This window comes from Papio anubis, chromosome 2 (assembly GCF_008728515.1).
Source record: "Papio anubis isolate 15944 chromosome 2, Panubis1.0, whole genome shotgun sequence".
Lineage (NCBI taxonomy): Eukaryota > Metazoa > Chordata > Mammalia > Primates > Cercopithecidae > Papio > Papio anubis.
This window is the reverse complement of record NC_044977.1, coordinates 96,143,646-96,160,943: the sequence shown is the minus strand read 5'-3', so window position 1 is coordinate 96,160,943 and position 17,298 is coordinate 96,143,646. Positions and strand designations below refer to the sequence as shown.

General features: G+C 42.9%; 1 protein-coding gene across 6 annotated transcripts; it reads right to left on the bottom strand.

Annotated features, from left to right (window-relative positions):
* Nucleotides 1–4,540: 4,540 nt before the first annotated feature.
* ZNF852 (zinc finger protein 852) lies at nucleotides 4,541–16,891 on the bottom strand. 6 transcript variants are annotated; one of them, XM_031663418.1, is made up of 5 exons: nucleotides 16,443–16,891; nucleotides 12,730–13,070; nucleotides 9,134–9,204; nucleotides 8,704–8,830; nucleotides 4,541–6,794 (listed from the first exon to the last, which is right to left on the bottom strand). In XM_031663418.1, the coding sequence occupies exons 3-5, from the start codon at nucleotides 9,146–9,148 to the stop codon at nucleotides 5,341–5,343; spliced, it is 1,596 nt and encodes a 531-aa protein (XP_031519278.1). In that variant the 5' UTR covers nucleotides 9,149–9,204; nucleotides 12,730–13,070; nucleotides 16,443–16,891; the 3' UTR covers nucleotides 4,541–5,340. The 6 variants fall into 6 exon arrangements, with proteins under 6 accessions (XP_031519278.1, XP_031519277.1, XP_031519279.1 ...); XM_031663417.1 differs by lacking the exon at nucleotides 12,730–13,070; XM_031663419.1 differs by lacking the exon at nucleotides 12,730–13,070 and having other exon boundaries at nucleotides 4,541–6,791.
* Nucleotides 16,892–17,298: the final 407 nt, after the last annotated feature.

The window sequence follows — 17,298 nt, the reverse complement described above, 5'->3', positions numbered from 1 at the left end:
GGCTAAGTTTTGTATTTTTAGTAGAGATGGGGTTTCACCATGTTGGTCAGATTGGTCTTGAACTCCTGACCTCGTGATCCACCCACCTCGGCCTCCCAAAGTGCTGGGATTACAGGCGTCAGCCACCACAACAGGCCCTGATTTAGATATTTAGATGAGACTTTGGACTTTAAATGTTAGTTGATACTAGAATGAGTTAAAACTTTGGAGGCTGTTAGGATGGAATGAACTTATTTTTGTATGTAACGACGTGAATAGAGTGAGTGGCTAGGAGTAGAATGTTACGGAATGAATATTTATGTTGAAGCCCTAACCCCAAATATTATATTTGGGGGTAGGGGGCCTTTGGAAAATAACTAGGATTGGAGTAGGTCATGAGAATGGGGCCCTCATTCTCACTAATGCCCTTAAAAGACTTGGAAGAGGCACCAGTGCTCTTGCTCTCTGAAATTTGAGGACACAGGAAAAAGGGGGGCCATCTGCAAACGAGAAGAGAGCCCTCACCAGCACTCAACCATTCTAGCATCTTGATGTTGAACTTTAAAGCCTACAGAACTGTGAGGAATAAATGTTTGTTGTTTAAGCCACCCTCTAGGTATTTTGTTACAATAGCTCAAACTGACTAAAAGAGTTGCTAAAGATACATCCCTCCCAATCCCCTCACCCAAAGAACCAGGCCCAGTTACTTTTAGCAAGTCTTCAAGGAACAATTCCCATGTTACACAAACTCTACATGGTAATAAGTTAAACCAACATTTTTTCCAAATTCTTTTGCAAAGCTAGCAAAGCATTACCAAATTGAATCTACTTCTGTACTTAATAAAAACTCACTATGAACAAATAGATTTTACTTGAAAAGTACAAGGAAACTACAAATATTTGCAAACTTGTCAAGAAAATGAATTACAAAAAAAAAAAAAGTAACTCATAAAATTACAACGATGGAGTTTTTAAACTTGATATAATATAGTAACCAATCCTAATAAAAACTTTTAGTCCAGGCCTAGTGACTCACACCTGTATTCCCAGCATTTAGGGAAGCCAAGGCAGGATGGCTGCTCGAGGCCAGGACCACAAGACCAACCTGAGCAAAACAGCGAAACCCTATCTCTACAAAAAACAAAAATAAAAACTTGGGCGTGGTGGCACATGCCTGTATTCCTAACTACAGGGGAGGTTGAGGCAGGAGCATCCCTTGAGCCCAGGAGTTCAAGGCTGAGGTGACCTATGGTCACATCACTACACTCCAGCCTGAGCAACAGAGGGAGACCTTGTCTAAAAAAAAAAAAACCAAAAACAAAACTCTAAGTATAATAATAATTGGGAAACTGTGCACTGTGTGCCCAGCATTGTTACAATAATGTATTCCTCACAACTCTGTGAAGTGGCTCCATTTTATAGATGGAGGAACTAAGATACAAGGAAGCTAAGTGATTTGCCCAGGGTCACACACCTAAGAAAGTGGTGGACTCAGGATTTGAACCTAGGGCACTGGGAACAAAATCTATGCTCTTAACCACTAAACTACACAGCTTCTTCTAGAAATAAGATTAGAAGGAAACTTCCTAAATGCAACAGAACATCAGAATCCAACAATGAACACCATATGAAATTGCAAAAGACTAAAAACATTCCCCCGAGAGTTAAGAGAAAGACATCTACTGTTCCATGTTTTTCGAAGTTCTTGCTAATGCATAACATAAGTGACATCAAATTAAAAGACAAATAAATTATTTATTATAAACCTAGAAAAGCTAGGAAATGAATCTAACAAACTATTAAACCTAAAAATAATTTATCGACATAATTGGATCCAGATAAAATGTTTAAATCAATAATTAAAGTTTATACTAGCAATGACCAATAGAAATTGAAGTATGGCTTTCAAATGCAGCCAATTTTCCTCCATCCAAGAGCCTGAGGCTTTTTCAGGATTCACTTGTACTGAGCACCCACACCAGACTGGTGGTAGTGAGTTAATATAGTTAGGAATGGTGCACATTCCCACACTCTAGGGGTTTAGTATGGTAGGGGATGAACAGACAAGAACCAGAAAGTAAAACTGCAGCTTCCAACAGGCAGGAGAGTTCTGCAGACATGACTGGCAATGTCCAATTCAGGGCAGGGAACCAGAAATGTCCAACTCGTGTACTCATATGGTGTGGGGCTCTTCCCTGAAATCTGGAGGCTCCCAAAATAAGACACTTAAAGAGGAAAAAGTCCTATCTGCGTATCTTTTAAAGGAAAATGGAAAAAAATACAAAAAAACAAGCTGAAAACATTTAAAATACATATTCACAAATGGTAAAATTCCAGCTGTGTCTTAAGTTCAGTTTTGTGCTTTTGTTGTTGTTGTTGTTTGAGACAGAGTCTCACTCTGTTGCCCTGGCTGGAGTACAGTAGCGTGATCTTGGCTCACTGCAATCTCTGTCCCCCAGGTTCAAGTGCTTCTCTTGCCTCAGCCTCCCAAGTAGCTGGGATTACAGGCGTGCACCACCACACCCAGATAATTTTTGTATTTTTAGTAGAAACGGGGTTTTAGCATGTTGACCAGGCTGATCTCAAACTCCTGGACTCAAGTGATCTGACTGCCTCAGCCTCCCAAAGTGCTGGGATTACAGGCATGAACCACTGTGCCCAGCCAAGTTCAGTAGTTTCTAAGGCCCTGAAAAACTTTAGGCCCCCAGTAATCCTTTCTGACTTTGAGACATCTCCCCAATCACATTTAATTCTGATTTTCTTGATCCTCAACTCTTTCCTTTCTTCTGCATTTCTGAAACATACACAACAGCTCACAAAATCACCCCTCCAGGTTACATGACTGACATTGCCCCTCTAGCCTCCTCCTCCACCTTTGTCACACTGTGGATCCTGTCAGCCTGTTAAGAAGTCTGGGGGATGGAGGCCAGGTGTGGTAGTTCACGCCTGTAATCCCAGCACTTTGGGAGGCCGAGGCAGGTGGATCACAAGGTCAGGAGATCAAGATCATCCTGACTAACGTGGTGAAACCCCGTCTTCACTAAAAATACAAAAAAATTAGCCGGGCGTGGTGGTGGGCGCCTGGAGTCCCAGCTACTCAGGAGGCTGAGGCAGAAGAATGGCGTGAACCCAGGAGGCAGAGCTTTCAGTGAGCAGAGATCGCGCCACTGCACTCCAGCCTGGGCGACAGAGTGAGACTCCACCTCAAAAAAAAAAAAAAAAAAAAAATGTCTCGGGGATGGAAAGAGAACAGGGTGAACATTAGAGTCAAAGGTCCACCAGCACTGGGCCATTATTGCAAGGGTGGAAGGAAAGGTGGTTCAAGCTCATGGACTGACATAGGACTGCAGAAGGAAAGAAAATACTCTGAGAATATTTCTTGTTTCTTATGTCTTTGCAGAAGGAAAGATGGTCTGGAAGATAATTAAGGCACGGTTCTCATCTTGAAATTAAGACAGCAGTTGTAGTGAGAAAGGACTAGCTGATATGGAAAACTGATTAGTTTGATACTACTATTTTACCAAAAACCTCATCACTCTGAATTCTAATCATCCAGGAATGCTACCAGTTGAAATTTTCAATCATCTGTATTACAGCCATGAAAGTCAAGTCTTCTTGCAGTAAATTTTGACTGTAAGGTGTTTTTTGTTTGTTTTTTGTTTTTGAGATGTAGTCTCACTCTGTCACCCAGGCTGAAGTGCAGTGGCACGATCTCAGCTCATTACAACCTCTGCCTCTCAGGTGCAAGCGATTCTCCTGCCTCAGCCTACCAAGTAACTGGCATTACAGGTACCCGCCACCACACTTCGTTAATTTTTGTATTTTTAGTAGAGACAGGGTTTCACCGTGTTGGCCAGGCTGGTCTCGAACTCCTGACATCAAGTGATCTGCCCACCTCGGCTTCCCAAAGTGCTGGGATTACAGGCGTGAGCCACTGTGCCCGGCTTTTTTTGTGTGTGTGTATTTTTAGTAGAGATGGGGTTTCACCATGTTAGCCAGGATGGTCTCGATCTCCTGACCTCGTGATCTGCCCGCCTCGGCCTCCCAAAGTGCTGGGATTACAGGCGTGAACCACTGCACCCAGCCTACTTCCTTCTTTAGAAGCTTCTAGTGCAGTGGATGTGATGGGGAGAGGGGAGCCTGTGCCCATGTTAATGATGGCTCAATTTGAATTTTAAAACTTAAGAACTAGCATACTCAAACTATTATGTATATACTAAAATAAATAGATACCATACCTGATCTCAGAAGCTTACAAGCTGGTATGAAAGTATACACATATGCAGCTGGGTGCCGTGGCTCACAGCTGTAATCCCAGCACATTGGGAGGCCGAGATGGGCAGATCACCCGAGGTTGGGAGTTTCAGACCAGCCTGACCAACACAGAGAAGCCTCATCTCTACTAAAAATACAAAAAAAAAAAAAATTAGCCATGCATGGTGGTGCATGCCTGTAATCCCAGTTACTCGGGAGGCTGAGGCAGAAGAACCACTTGAACCCGAGAAGCAGAGGTTGTGGTGAGCCAAGATTGCACCACTGCACTCCAGCCTGGGCAACAAAAGCAAGACTGAGACTCTGTCTCAAAAAAAAAACAAAAAAAGAAAGTATACACATACACAACTATATATGTGTATACTCTGTATATATGTGATACACATATCACATTGTAGATTGAGAACAATTTACAAAAACATTTAACAGTTATACATCATAGCACCAGCTAATTTAAAGCATTAAGGCCAAATTATATATTTATACTTTATACTTCTATTGAGAAGTATAAACTAAACAAACAACTATTTGAAGAAAGTCTTTCAGAGATGGCATAAATCTTGAACATTGTGAAGGAAGTGATTAGTAAACAGAAAGAAAAAGTTTTCTAGCTAGAAAACACAAAAATGATGAGAGGATGTAGCTTACAGTACAAATTTTAAAAATAGCTGTGGAAGGAGATAGCCAAGGAGCAGGGAAGAACAATCTTGTAGAATGACTTTAAAAGTGACTTTACATAAATGGTCCAGTGGAGGAACTGCAATAGAATAAAGATAATACAACTGCTGTTCTTCAAATGCAGAATCTGATTATGGAATGCATACTAACCAGACAGATTTTTTAAATCATTTTTTAAGAGAAGGAAGGAAACCTACAAGTTAATGACAGATGTAATCCCTAATTTCCTAATTTCTAAGTAAGGATCAGACTAACTTGCACCTACTCTCCCACCTTAGTGACCCAAGGAAAAGCAAGTAGGGTATGGTCCCCACTGTGATTAGCGGTCTCCAAGGAGACCATGATCAACATCCTTCTTATAAAGAAAGCTTAACTCAAAGGTCTTTGCTCTCTGTCTCAGAGAACCATGCCTTAAGATGATGACCAAGCCAGACCTGAGGGCTTCTCTCTAGTGTGAGTTCGCTGGTGGTGATTAAAAGTGGAACGCTGACTAAAGGCTTTCCCACACTCAATACATTCATAAGGTTTCTCTCCAGTGTGGACTCTCTGGTGCACAGTAAGCTGTGAGCTGTCACTAAAGGCTTTCTCACAACTATTGCATTTATAGGGTTTTTCCCCAGTATGGGTTCTCTGATGTACCATAAGACTAGAATTATAACTGAAGCCCTTCCCACACTCATGACATTCATAGGGTTTCTCACCAGTGTGAACTCTCTGGTGTATAATGAGGTATGAGTTTTGATTGAAGGATTTTCCACACTCATTGCATTTATAGGGCTTCTCACCTGTGTGAAGTCTCTGGTGCCGAATAAGACATTTACTCAGACCGAATGCCTTACCACACTCACTACATTCAAAAGGTTTTTCTCCAGTATGAATTCGCTCATGCTCAACGAGTTGAGAGATCTGATTGAAGGCTTTCCCACATTCACTACATTTGTATGACTTTTCCCCAGTGTGGAGGTTCTGATGTCGAATAAGACATTTACTCCGACTGAAGGCTTTGCCACATTCATTACATTTATAAGGCTTCTCCCCAGTGTGGGTTCTCTGATGGTCAATGAGATTTCTATTGGAACAGAAAGCTCTCCCACATTCATCACACTTATAAGGTTTCTTACCAGTGTGCAGAACCTGATGTCGAACAAGATTTTTACTGCGACTAAAGGCTGCCCCACACTCCTTACATTCATAAGGTTTCTCCCCAGTGTGGGTTCTCTGGTGGTCGAAGAGTTTGGAGCTCTGATTAAAAGCTTTTGCACATTCATTACATTTATAGGGTTTCTCTCCATTATGGAGTCTCTGATGTTGAATGAGATGGGAGCTGTGCCTATACGCCTTTCCACACTCACTGCATTCATAGGGTTTTTCCCCTGTGTGGGTTCTGAGATGAACAATGAGCTGGGAGGTTTGCCTGAAGGTCTTCCCACACTCATTACACTCATAGGGTTTCTCTCCAGTGTGGATTCTCTGATGGCCAATAAGGTGAGAACTCCAACAAAAAGCTTTGCCACATTCATCACATCGATAGGATTTCTGTCCCTTTAAAACTCCTTCATGTTCAGCAGGACTGGAGGACAGATGTCGATGTTCCCCAACTTCCTTATATTCCTCATATCTGTCTTTTGTGCATTTTTTCTTATCTTCATCTGTTATTTCCAAGAAATCACTTTCTAGTCTGCTCCCTTCTTCATTTGTGATATGTCCTTCTAACTCCTTGAAGGTATCTTCACAAACATCTCCAATCTCTGCTGCCCCAGGAACCACCCCAAAGAGTCCCCCTGATGTGCTATTAGATGACTCTGATCCTTTAAAAATTTCCTGCTTCGGAATCAACTCCGAACTCTCCATCACGTTCCTACCTGCTGCCAAAAGAAAGAAGACGACAACTTTTACTCATTTCTTTTCCTGTTGAAGAAACAGAATCATAAAGAGCTAACATACCTGAAAAAAAGTCACATTGTGGTTAAGAAATGAGATGACACATTAAAAACAAGAGCAAAATGCTCAATTGTATCTTAGGGATGGACAAGGAAGAAGAAGCTGGTCAGTGGAGGAGGGTGGAAAAAAGATATCGAGCCAGCACAGCCAAGTCAGAAAGGCCATTGGAAAGCAAGGGACTGGATTGCAAAGCATGCTGTGATCTTATATAAGTCACTCTCATGTCATGTCTCTTTAGCAAAATGGTAAACTTTGAGTTCCCTTCCAACCATGACATTATATGGTTCCATGGTTCTCAGAAAAGATGTTGGGAGAGGGAAGGCCGGCAAATACCTCAAGTCAAGTATAAGAAAGAGACAAGGAAAAGATGGGAATGAGTTGAGAAATTTCTACTATGAGGGTATGATTAGGAAAGCGTACAAAAGGAGAGATGTTGTATGACAGGACAGTAATGAGATTCGGAGAAGCTATCGGTTAAGAAAAGCTGGACGGCAGTATTGAAGGAGACAGCAGATTTCCAAAAGTGGGGATGCCACTGGCCCTCAGAGCATTGGCCTGGTAGGAGCCAGTGTGTACTCCCAGAAAAGATAACAGGGATATCAATCATTTGAAATATAAATTAAAATTTCTTTGATTCTCTAGAATATAAAGGAACTGAACAGGTAAATATTTGCCTTTTGGAATTCTGAATACAAAATCTGGGAGAAGGCAGAGCAATCATGGCCAAGGAAAAACACCAAAATGTGGGTTCCTTTCAATCACATCTGAATTGGGGCCACAGCCATCGTGCCAGTTAGCCTATGAAAAGTTTAAGATGTCTGGGTGAGTGATTCCTAAGCCCACCCTTTCCAGAGTTGGCTACTGCCCTATACGAATCAATCACAGCACCTGCCCTGCCAAGAAGCCCTCCCAGGAAACTGCACTGCCCCAGTCTTTGCAGAGAGGAACACTTAGGCAACCATGCTTTGTGGCAAGTGACCCTGAACATCCCATGATGGACCGCAAGTGAATGGACCAGAACCAGGTACTAGATCCAAGGGCAGCTTATCTGTAGGTTGGTCTTCAGCCTCTGCCATGGCTTGGGCCAAAGCTCTGCCCAACTGAGGTGATGGGTAATGGCTATAGCAAAAGGAATCTGTCTCTCAGGAAATTTGGAACTTAAAGTAGGGCAAAATTATGAGTGGCAGTGGAATCTGAAGTGACACATGGAGAGAAGTCAAGCCATTAGGAGACATAGCAAGCGACAAATATAAGGGAACAGGAAGTACAATTAGGAAAGAGCTATGAAAAGGACAAAAGATTCACAGTGAAGAAAACGGGCAGCAGGAGGAGGACAAGCAGAGAGAAAACAGATACACTGAGAGCAGCTGTATTACATTCACACTGGAACACAGGCATCAACATGTATTTGCTTTTGCTGCTCAGGCTCCCAGGCTGCCCTGAGTCAAGGCCCTGCTTCCCACAGTCTGGTCTGGCTGATCAGTTTCTTCCGGGTTCTCATTCCTTTAAGCCTATGACTCACAGCTCCTTACTTACAATAACTTGAGTGGCTCTCTATTCCTTACAACTCAAAAAACCCTACCTAAATCACCTTATGTCAATCAATAATGAGGTAAAGAGGATGCTGATCATTGTTCAAGCTGAGGGAAGGGTGCAAAGGGTCCCTATTCAAGAGGACCCAGGCAGCTTCACACACACCAGCTCTTATATTATTCACTCTAGTTTATCTGTGTTTGGAAATTTTCATAATAAAAAGTTTAAAGAGACAAGGAATATAGAAAAGACAATGTGCAGCATGCAGACTCTAAGTGACTAGGAAACAGAATCTATTACCCAAGGAGGCCATGCCATGGTCATTTTGCGGTATCATGTTCCACTGCAGGGCTCTCTGACTGAGTGCGGGACATTTCCATTTCTTCTGAGTATAGTCCACACACAGGTCCTCATACGCCACAGTATCCTGGAATGACAAGCTTCAATTGCTCAGGAACATTCACAGCCTGAGGGGCAGAGTCATCAGGGGTACAGAGGGCACAGGGTATGGGCTCTTCGTGGGCAAAAGTGTGGGAGAGAGGAGCTGAGATGACACCTCAAAAACGACAAGTCCAGGGCAAGATAGAGTCCATTACCTCCAGGGGAAGCAATGAGGCAGGAGAGCCACAGGAACAGTCTTAGATGGGGCAGAGTCCTGGGGGTGAGACCTCTAGCCATTCCTGGACCAGACTAATGGGGACGTGGTAAAAACACAAAGAACCAAGCTCACCTGGGGCCTGACCATCCGAAGTCCTGAGTTCCCCACTTGAGGAAGGGTAGGAACTGGAGAAGCACATTGAGCTGAGGGAGGAAAGAAAGCTATGAGTGGGACAAGCCCTGCTTCCGGCTCCCATAAGATCTATATTCCCAATAAGTGGATTCAAGAGAACCCAGGCACCTCCACACACACTGACTCTTAACCTCTTCCATAAGGCATTATCCCAAGAGTGCTGTGAATTTTCCCTGGAGGGCACAGTACAAGGTCCGGTATCAAGCTGAGAACTGGGTGTTCCTCCAAGCCCTCACTCTCATCAACCTTTTTCAAGGAAGCTATTCTGGCCACACTCTCTCTCCCATGGCTTCCCTAGCACCAGCCAGCCCTGATTTTCCCCTCACAGTTGTGGTTCCTCATGCCCTGGTTCCTCTTCCTGCTCCTGCCCTCTCATTATAGACCCCTTAAAACTCAGGGCCCAGTGCTTCCTTGTTCTTTCCGTCAGCAATCTGACCAACTCTCATTGCTTTAATACCGCTCTCACAGTTCTTCTTTCCCTCCTAGACCCCTACCACATGCCTCCTGTTGCCTATGGGACATTTCACTTGGGGGTCCTGCAACACCTTAAGTTCAATGTCTAACATGCATGTTCTTACTGCCTTCCTCTCTGGATTTCCCAAGTTGTGTCAATGAATTCACGCACTGGCCAAAACATTTTAATTCCTCTCTTTTCTTCAAACACAAGTCCCATTGATATTCCCAAAACTCATCTACAGGTTCTACACAATCCCTATCAGATTCCCAGGGGGCATCTTTTTAGAAGTCGAAAGCCAATTCTAAAATTATGTGGAAACTGAAGAGACCCATACAATCACAATTCTTCTTGAAAAAGAGGAATAAGTTGAAGGACTCAAACTTCTCAATTTCAAAACTTCCTACAGAACAACAGTCTTCACTGTATTGCTTCCTGGCATAAGAATAGACATACAGTTCAATGGATTAGAATTAAGAGTCCAGAAATAAACTCATATATCTCTAGTCATTATTTTACAACAATGGTGCCAAGATCATTCAAAGTGGAAAGAATGATCCTTTCAACAAATGGTGCTGAGACAAGTGGATATGCACCTGCAAAATAATGAAGATGGTGCTCTACCTCACTCCATCTATAAAAATAACTTCTAAAAGATCAAAGACCTACATATAGGAACTAAACCTTGCCGGGTGCAGTGGCTCAAGCCTGTAATCCCAGCACTTTGGGAGGCCGAAGCAGGTCAATCACCTGTGGTCAGGAGTTCAAGACCAGCCTGGCCAACATGGCAAAACCCCATCTCTATTAAAAATAGAAAAAATTAGCTGAGCATGGTGGTGGGCCCTTGTAATCCCAGTTACTCAGGAAGCTGAAGCAGGAGAATTGCTTGAACATGGGAGGTAGAGATTGCAGTAAGCCAAGATCGTGCCATTGAACTCCAGCCTGGGCAACAGAGCGATCTATGTCAAAAAAAAAAAAAAAAAAAACCTAAACTAAAACTCTAAAACTCTTATAAGAAACCTAGGTATAAGTCTTTGTGACATTCAATGGATTCTTGCCACATGCACACAAAAATCATATGAAAACAAGGAAAAAATAAATAAATTGGACTTTACCAAAAGGAAAACCTCTTGTACACAAAAGACTATAAGAAGAAAGTGAAAGTGAAAAGCCATCCACAGACTGGAAGAAAACACTGGCTAATCATGTATCTGATAAAGACTTGTATCTAGAATATATAAAGAATATATTTATGTTCTTTAATATATAAATATATTAATATATATTTATATTCTTTATATACACAGAATATATATTTATATTCTTTATATATTACAACTCAATAATAAAAAGAAAAAAACAACAAATTTTAAAATAGGGCCAGGGCACAGTGGATCATGCCTATAATCCCAGCACTTTAGGAGGCCGAGGCAGGTAGATCACCTGAGGTCAGGAGTTTGAGACCAGCCTGGCCAACATGGCGAAACCTCGTCTCTACTAAAAATACAAAAATTAGCCGGGCATGGTGGCAGGCACCTGTAATCCCAGCTACTCGGGAGGCTGAGGCAGTAAAATCACTTGAACCTAGGAGGCAGAGGTTGCGGTGAGCTGAGATTGCATCACTAAACTCCAGCCTGGGTGACAGAATGAGACTCCATCTCAAAAATAAAAATGGCCAAAGGGTCTGAATTGACATTTCTCCAAAGAAAATATTAAAATGTCTAATAAGTACACAGGATAGTCATCAGGGAATGCAGATTAACAGAACAATAAGATAGTACTTCATACCCAGTAAGGTGGCTAGAACAAAAATCCAATAATAAGCAATCATGGGAGGCCAAGGTGAGGGGATTGCTTGAGTCCAGGAATTCAAGACCAGCCTAGGCAACATGGCAAAATCCTATCTCTACAAAAAATACAAAAAATTAGCTAGGCCTGGTGGCATGCACCTTGTGGTCCCAGCTACCCAGGAGGCTGAGGTAAGAAGATCGCCTGGGCCTGTAAGGTCGAGGCTACAGTAAGCCAAGATCACCCCACTGCACTCCAGCCTAGGGGACAGAGCAAGACGCTGTCTCAGAAAAATAAATAAAAAATCAGTGAGAATGTGGAGATACTGAAACTTTATCCACTGCTGGTGGAAATGTAAATTGATGCACACACTTATGAAAACAGTCTGACAGTTCCTCATGAAGTTAAACATACATTTACTAATTGACCTATCAATTCTACTCCTATATATATACCCAAGATAAAATAAATGTCCATACAAAAACTCATACACAAATGTTTATAGCAGCATTATACATAATAGTAAGAAGGAAGAAACAATCCAAGTATTCATCTAGCTTTTCACATTTATTGACATAAAGTTATTTACAGTATTGGTATTCTCTTAAAATTAAGTAACTATATCTTCTTTTTGTGCACACTCTTAACAATCCAGGAATAGAGACATCCTTAAACTGATATGCAGAATAGACAAAAGAAATCTCCAACAGACGTGACACTAAATGGTAAAGACACAAAATGCTTTGCAATTAAAAATAGGAACAAACAATGTAATCCTAGACAATGCAATTAGACAAGAAAAAAATATGCAGAAAACAGACAAGAAAGATGCAAAGCAAATATACCCATGAATGATATGAAACATCACCTAAAAAATTACACAGAATGAACCAAAAAAACATTTAGAACATGATAGGACATTCAGGAGGTTGAATATATAATCAACATATACTCAATAACTTTCCAACACAATAGCAACCAATCAGAAATGAATTAATACAATAGCAACAAAAAATATAAAGTACTCAGAAATACAGCCAATAAAAAATGTACAAGACCTTAGTGGAGAAATAGAAAACTCTGCCAAAAGACATAACAGATATAAATACATTTTGTGTGGGAAAACACTCCTTCAAGATGTCCATTTTTTCTAAATTAACATGCAAAGTCAACAAAATCCCAGCCAATCACAATGTAATTTTTCTTAGAGCTTGATAAGCATATTCTAAAATTCAAATGAATGAGTAAAATAATAGTCAAGAAAACTTTTTAGATGTGGAAAGTTTTGTTCTACCAGACGATAAGGTTTAATATGAAGCTGTAGTACTTAACACAGCACGTATTACTGAAGAAATATGCAAACCGTAGATAAAAGGAAAAGTACAGAATCCTGTCACAGGCTTATACACATATGTAAGGTTTGTTTTTTTGTTTCTATGGAGACGGAATCTTGCTCTGTCGCGGAGGCTGGAGTGCAGTGGTGAGATCTCTGCTCACTGCAACCTCCGCCTCCTGGATTCAAGTGATTCTCCAGCCTCAGCCTTCCGAGTAGCTGGGATTACAGGCATGCACCACCATGCCCAGCTAATTTTATAAGTTTGATGTATGACAGAGATAGTGTCACCACAGTGTTACCTAAAAAAAAAAAAAAATGGGGTTCATTCACCCGGCGAGTAACAAACAACTGTGAGTATTCAAGTTTGGATCAATAAGAGTTTTATTACTTGGCTAAGTAAGGAGGACACTGGGAATATTTTCCAAAGCAGCGTCTCTCCGAGGGAAATAGAAGAGTTTTATGGAGCAATGGAGAGGGGAGAGGCTACATTATTGCATGTATAGGAGGCGTCCCAGTGGTACAGACGCAGTCATTATGCCAGCACCTAAGTCACGAGTTATGGTAATGAACCTATAGCTACTCCCAGGTGGAGACTTTAGCATGTAATGAGAAGAGTTCACTCAGGTTCATCTATAAGTTGCTGGGGTCTGTCAGGAGCTGGTTTTAACTAACTAGGTGACTGCAATCCACACAGAGTTTAGGAAGAAACAGGCTGCAGGCCAGGAGGCTGTAAAACTGTCTGATTGCTCAAGTTGATTAAATTCCTACAATCCCTGTCTACTTACAGCAGCAAGACCTTCTTTTAAAGAGCCCCAGCAGCTGTAAAATTAACCTGTGCCAGCAGCTGTGCTTGCTTACAGAGACAAAGACTAAATGTCAGTAACCACAAACGAGAACTTAGCTCAGCAGTGCTACCCAGGCCTGAATCCTTGCTTCATTACCTTATTAAAATCTCCACCTAGAAGGGAGAAATACACTTTGCTAGGCACATATAGTGCTGAGTACAAAAGAAACAATGAGACTGACCGGGCGTGGTGGCTCACGCCTGTAATCCCAGCACTTTGGGAGGCCAAGGTGGGTGGATCACCTGAGGTCGGGAGTTCAAGACCCGCCTGACCAACATGGAGAAACCCCATCTCTACTAAAAATACTAAATTAGCCGGGCATGGTGGTGCATGCCTGTAATCCCAGCTATTAGGGAGGCTGAGGCAGAACTACTCCAACCTGGGAGGCAGAAGTTGCGGTGAGCCAAGATCACACCACTGAACTCCAGCCTGGGCAACAAGAATGAAACTCTGCCTCAAAAACAAACAAACAAACAACAATGAAAAAAAAACAAGAAAGAAAAAAGAAAGAATGAGACTGAGCACACTCCAGTTCTTCCCATAGGGCCCCACCTCTTTCCAGGAATCCCTGCCCCACTACATGCCCTAAGAGACCTTAAATATCCCTCTTCACCACACCCAGAGGAGGGTACTTTGAGCATGAGCTTTTCCTTCTCCAGTCCTTCATAAACAAATAAAGTTTCTGCTCTGCTTAATGGAACTTGGTCTCATTTTATTGGCATGAATACCACCAGGCAGGTAAAGGACCCACTGAAGTCAAACAACTCCCCTTAAGAGTTGGTAACAGTAGCCTTACAAGTCAATGGGAAAAATTAAACTAGTCAATGAATTGTATTGAGACAAATGGCTAGGCAAATAAAAATAGTAAATAAAATCACACAAAAAATAAATTAAAGAAACTTAAAAAACAAAACTAAAAGGCTGGGTGCAGTGGCTCACACCTGTAATCCCAGCACTTTGGGAGGCCAAGGCGGGTGGATCACAAGGTCAGGAGTTCAAGACCAACCTGGCCAAGATGGTGAAATCCCATGTCTACTAAACATGCAAACAAACAAACAACAACAACAACAAAAACAAAAAGCCAGGTGTGGTGTCAGGCGCCTGTAATCTCAGATACTCGGGAGGCTGAGGCAGAGAATTGCTTGAACCAGGGAGGGGGAGGTTGCAGTGAGCTGATATCGCACCACTGCACTCCAGCCTGGGTGACACAGAGTGAGACTTGGTCTCAAAAAAAAAAAAAAAAAAGCTAAAAACAAACAAAAAACCACAAGACTCTAAGAACCCTGGTGTAAGCAAGAATTTAAGACAACAAAATGAAAAGAGTGAATATATTTGAATACAACAATATGAAAAAATCTCTGTCCAAAAGAAAAGAAAAAGAAAAAAAGAACACCAAACACAAACCACTAATAGAAGTGGAAATGTAATAGCTAACAGGAAGGATAGTTTGAAAGTCCACAGTAAAACTAAAAAGACATATTCCTTATGCTACAGGCATTTAACTTGTAAGAATCTGCCCTGAAAAACACTTGCACAGGTATTCAGACATTTACACAGGTATTCACTAGAATATTCTCTGTAATAACATAATACTGGATTCAACCTACTTGTCCATCAATATGGCTAAATAAAAGTAGCATTTTTATATGATGAAATACCATACAGCACCTAAAAGGAACATATTAGATCCTTGTGCATCACCATGGCTGTTCCACTATTCACCAGGTGGTCAGGCTGTGCTGCCAAGATTAAAAGGCCATCAAGGAAGGGACAGCATATGATCTGAGGTCGCTGAGGACAGACATCAACCACATGAGGCCCCAAGAGAAACAGTGTAAACTTACAGCAAAAGGAGAAACAGGGCACAAGATCCAGCCTCCTGCAATGCAAAGATCCCCCAGAGCTAGCACATCCACTCCACAGCAATAGGGCTGGTGTGATGCACACACCCCACTTAGTAAGGAAGAAAGATCTCAATCCACCCTCCCCACTCCCATGGGGTGTGAAATACAGAAAGCTGAGAGAATGAATGAAGGCCACTGACTTAAGAGATTAAACACAACAAAGGAGTAGACACGAAGCCTGAAACAGTGAAAGACACAAGGCATTAAATGCAGCAGCACAGGCTGTGAGGGCTCTAACTCTGCAAGGAAATGTTCCAGGCTCAAGGTCACTCTTACATTCTTAACTTGGCAATGGGCTATTAAAAAAAAAAAAAAAAAAAGACATTAAAAACTGTCAATTCTTCTTGTCTCCCAGTTTAGATATTCCTTCTTTCATTAATTTAACAAACACATTCTAGGAGCACCTACTATGTCCCACACACTAAGGTAACAACAATTAATAAAGCAGACAAAGAGCACTGCCCTGGCAAGGGGCTTATGGGAAGATCAACCAATAAACAAATATATGCTATGCTAGACGGCGACAGGTGCTAGGAAGTGAAATAAGACAAGAAAAAGGGAGAAGTCTATGCCAGATGTTTTCAATGTCAGGAGACCTGGAGACTAAGATTTCCGGACGGTGGCTACTTTCACTTTTCTTCCACTTTCCCGTGTTATCTAATTGTCTCTAATAAGCACGCTTTATTCGCATAATTGGGTGAAAAGGTAAAGCCGGGAGAAACCGGGACTCTTTCCAGATTCTCTGCCCCAGACGCCCAGAGGGCGAAGAAGTACCCCCTCAGCGTGGCGGGGCGGGATCCACGGTCAGACCCCCGCCCCGGATGCAGCCTCCAGGCCGGGCCTCACCCGCCACTCTCGCCTGCACAGGTGCCCCCTCTCCCCATCCCGCGCCCCGCGCCCCGCGCCCCGCCGGGCTGCTCACCTACTCCCGCCGCCGACAGTCAATCATCCCACCGCAGCCACCTCAGCCGACTGCCCCGCGCCTACCTCCCGACTGCCCCAGTTGCGCACGCGTGTCACCTCCCCAGGTCCTCCGCGGCCTCTCTAGGAAATTGGGAGGCACAACGTCTCTGCTTCTCCCTGGCCCCAGGGCGGCGGGCGGCAGGGCTTGTCCAATATCTCTTCTCTCCCTCCGCTGGACACTTCCCTTCCAAGCTCTGATGCTTAGGCGCGTTCCGGATCCATACCGGCTTTGGCGTGTTATCCTGCATCCCTCCCATCGGGTCTACACGGCTGCCCTGGAGGCCTCTCTCCTTTCACGGAAGAAACGGATCCAAAGCTAGCGGTGAAAATAGGGCCAGCGGCCTGGCACGGTGGCTCACGCCTGTAATCCCAACGCTTTGGAAGGCCGAGGCGGGCGGATTACTTGAGGTCAGGAGTTCGAGACTAGTCTGGCCAACATGGTGGAACCCTGTGTCTACCAAAAATAATTTTAAAAATTAGCTGGGTGTGGTGGCCCGGCGCCTGGAATCCCAGCTACTTGGAAGGCTGAGGCAGGAGAATCGCTTGAACCTGGGAGACGGTGGTTGCAGTGAGCCGAGATCATGCCACTGCACTCCAGCCGGAGACAAAGCGAGACTCCGTCTCAAAAAACAAACAAACAAAATAGGGCCAGCAAGTCCCCAAACATAAAACCCTTGAATGGGGAAATTCCCAAACAAGGCAATAAGCCCAGCACTGGCATGAGAGCTCATTATCTCCTTTTAAGTAAACGCTACAAGCCCTAGGCACAGTTTTGCAACTGTTCAAGGGTCATCAGGCTGCACATGACTGACTGC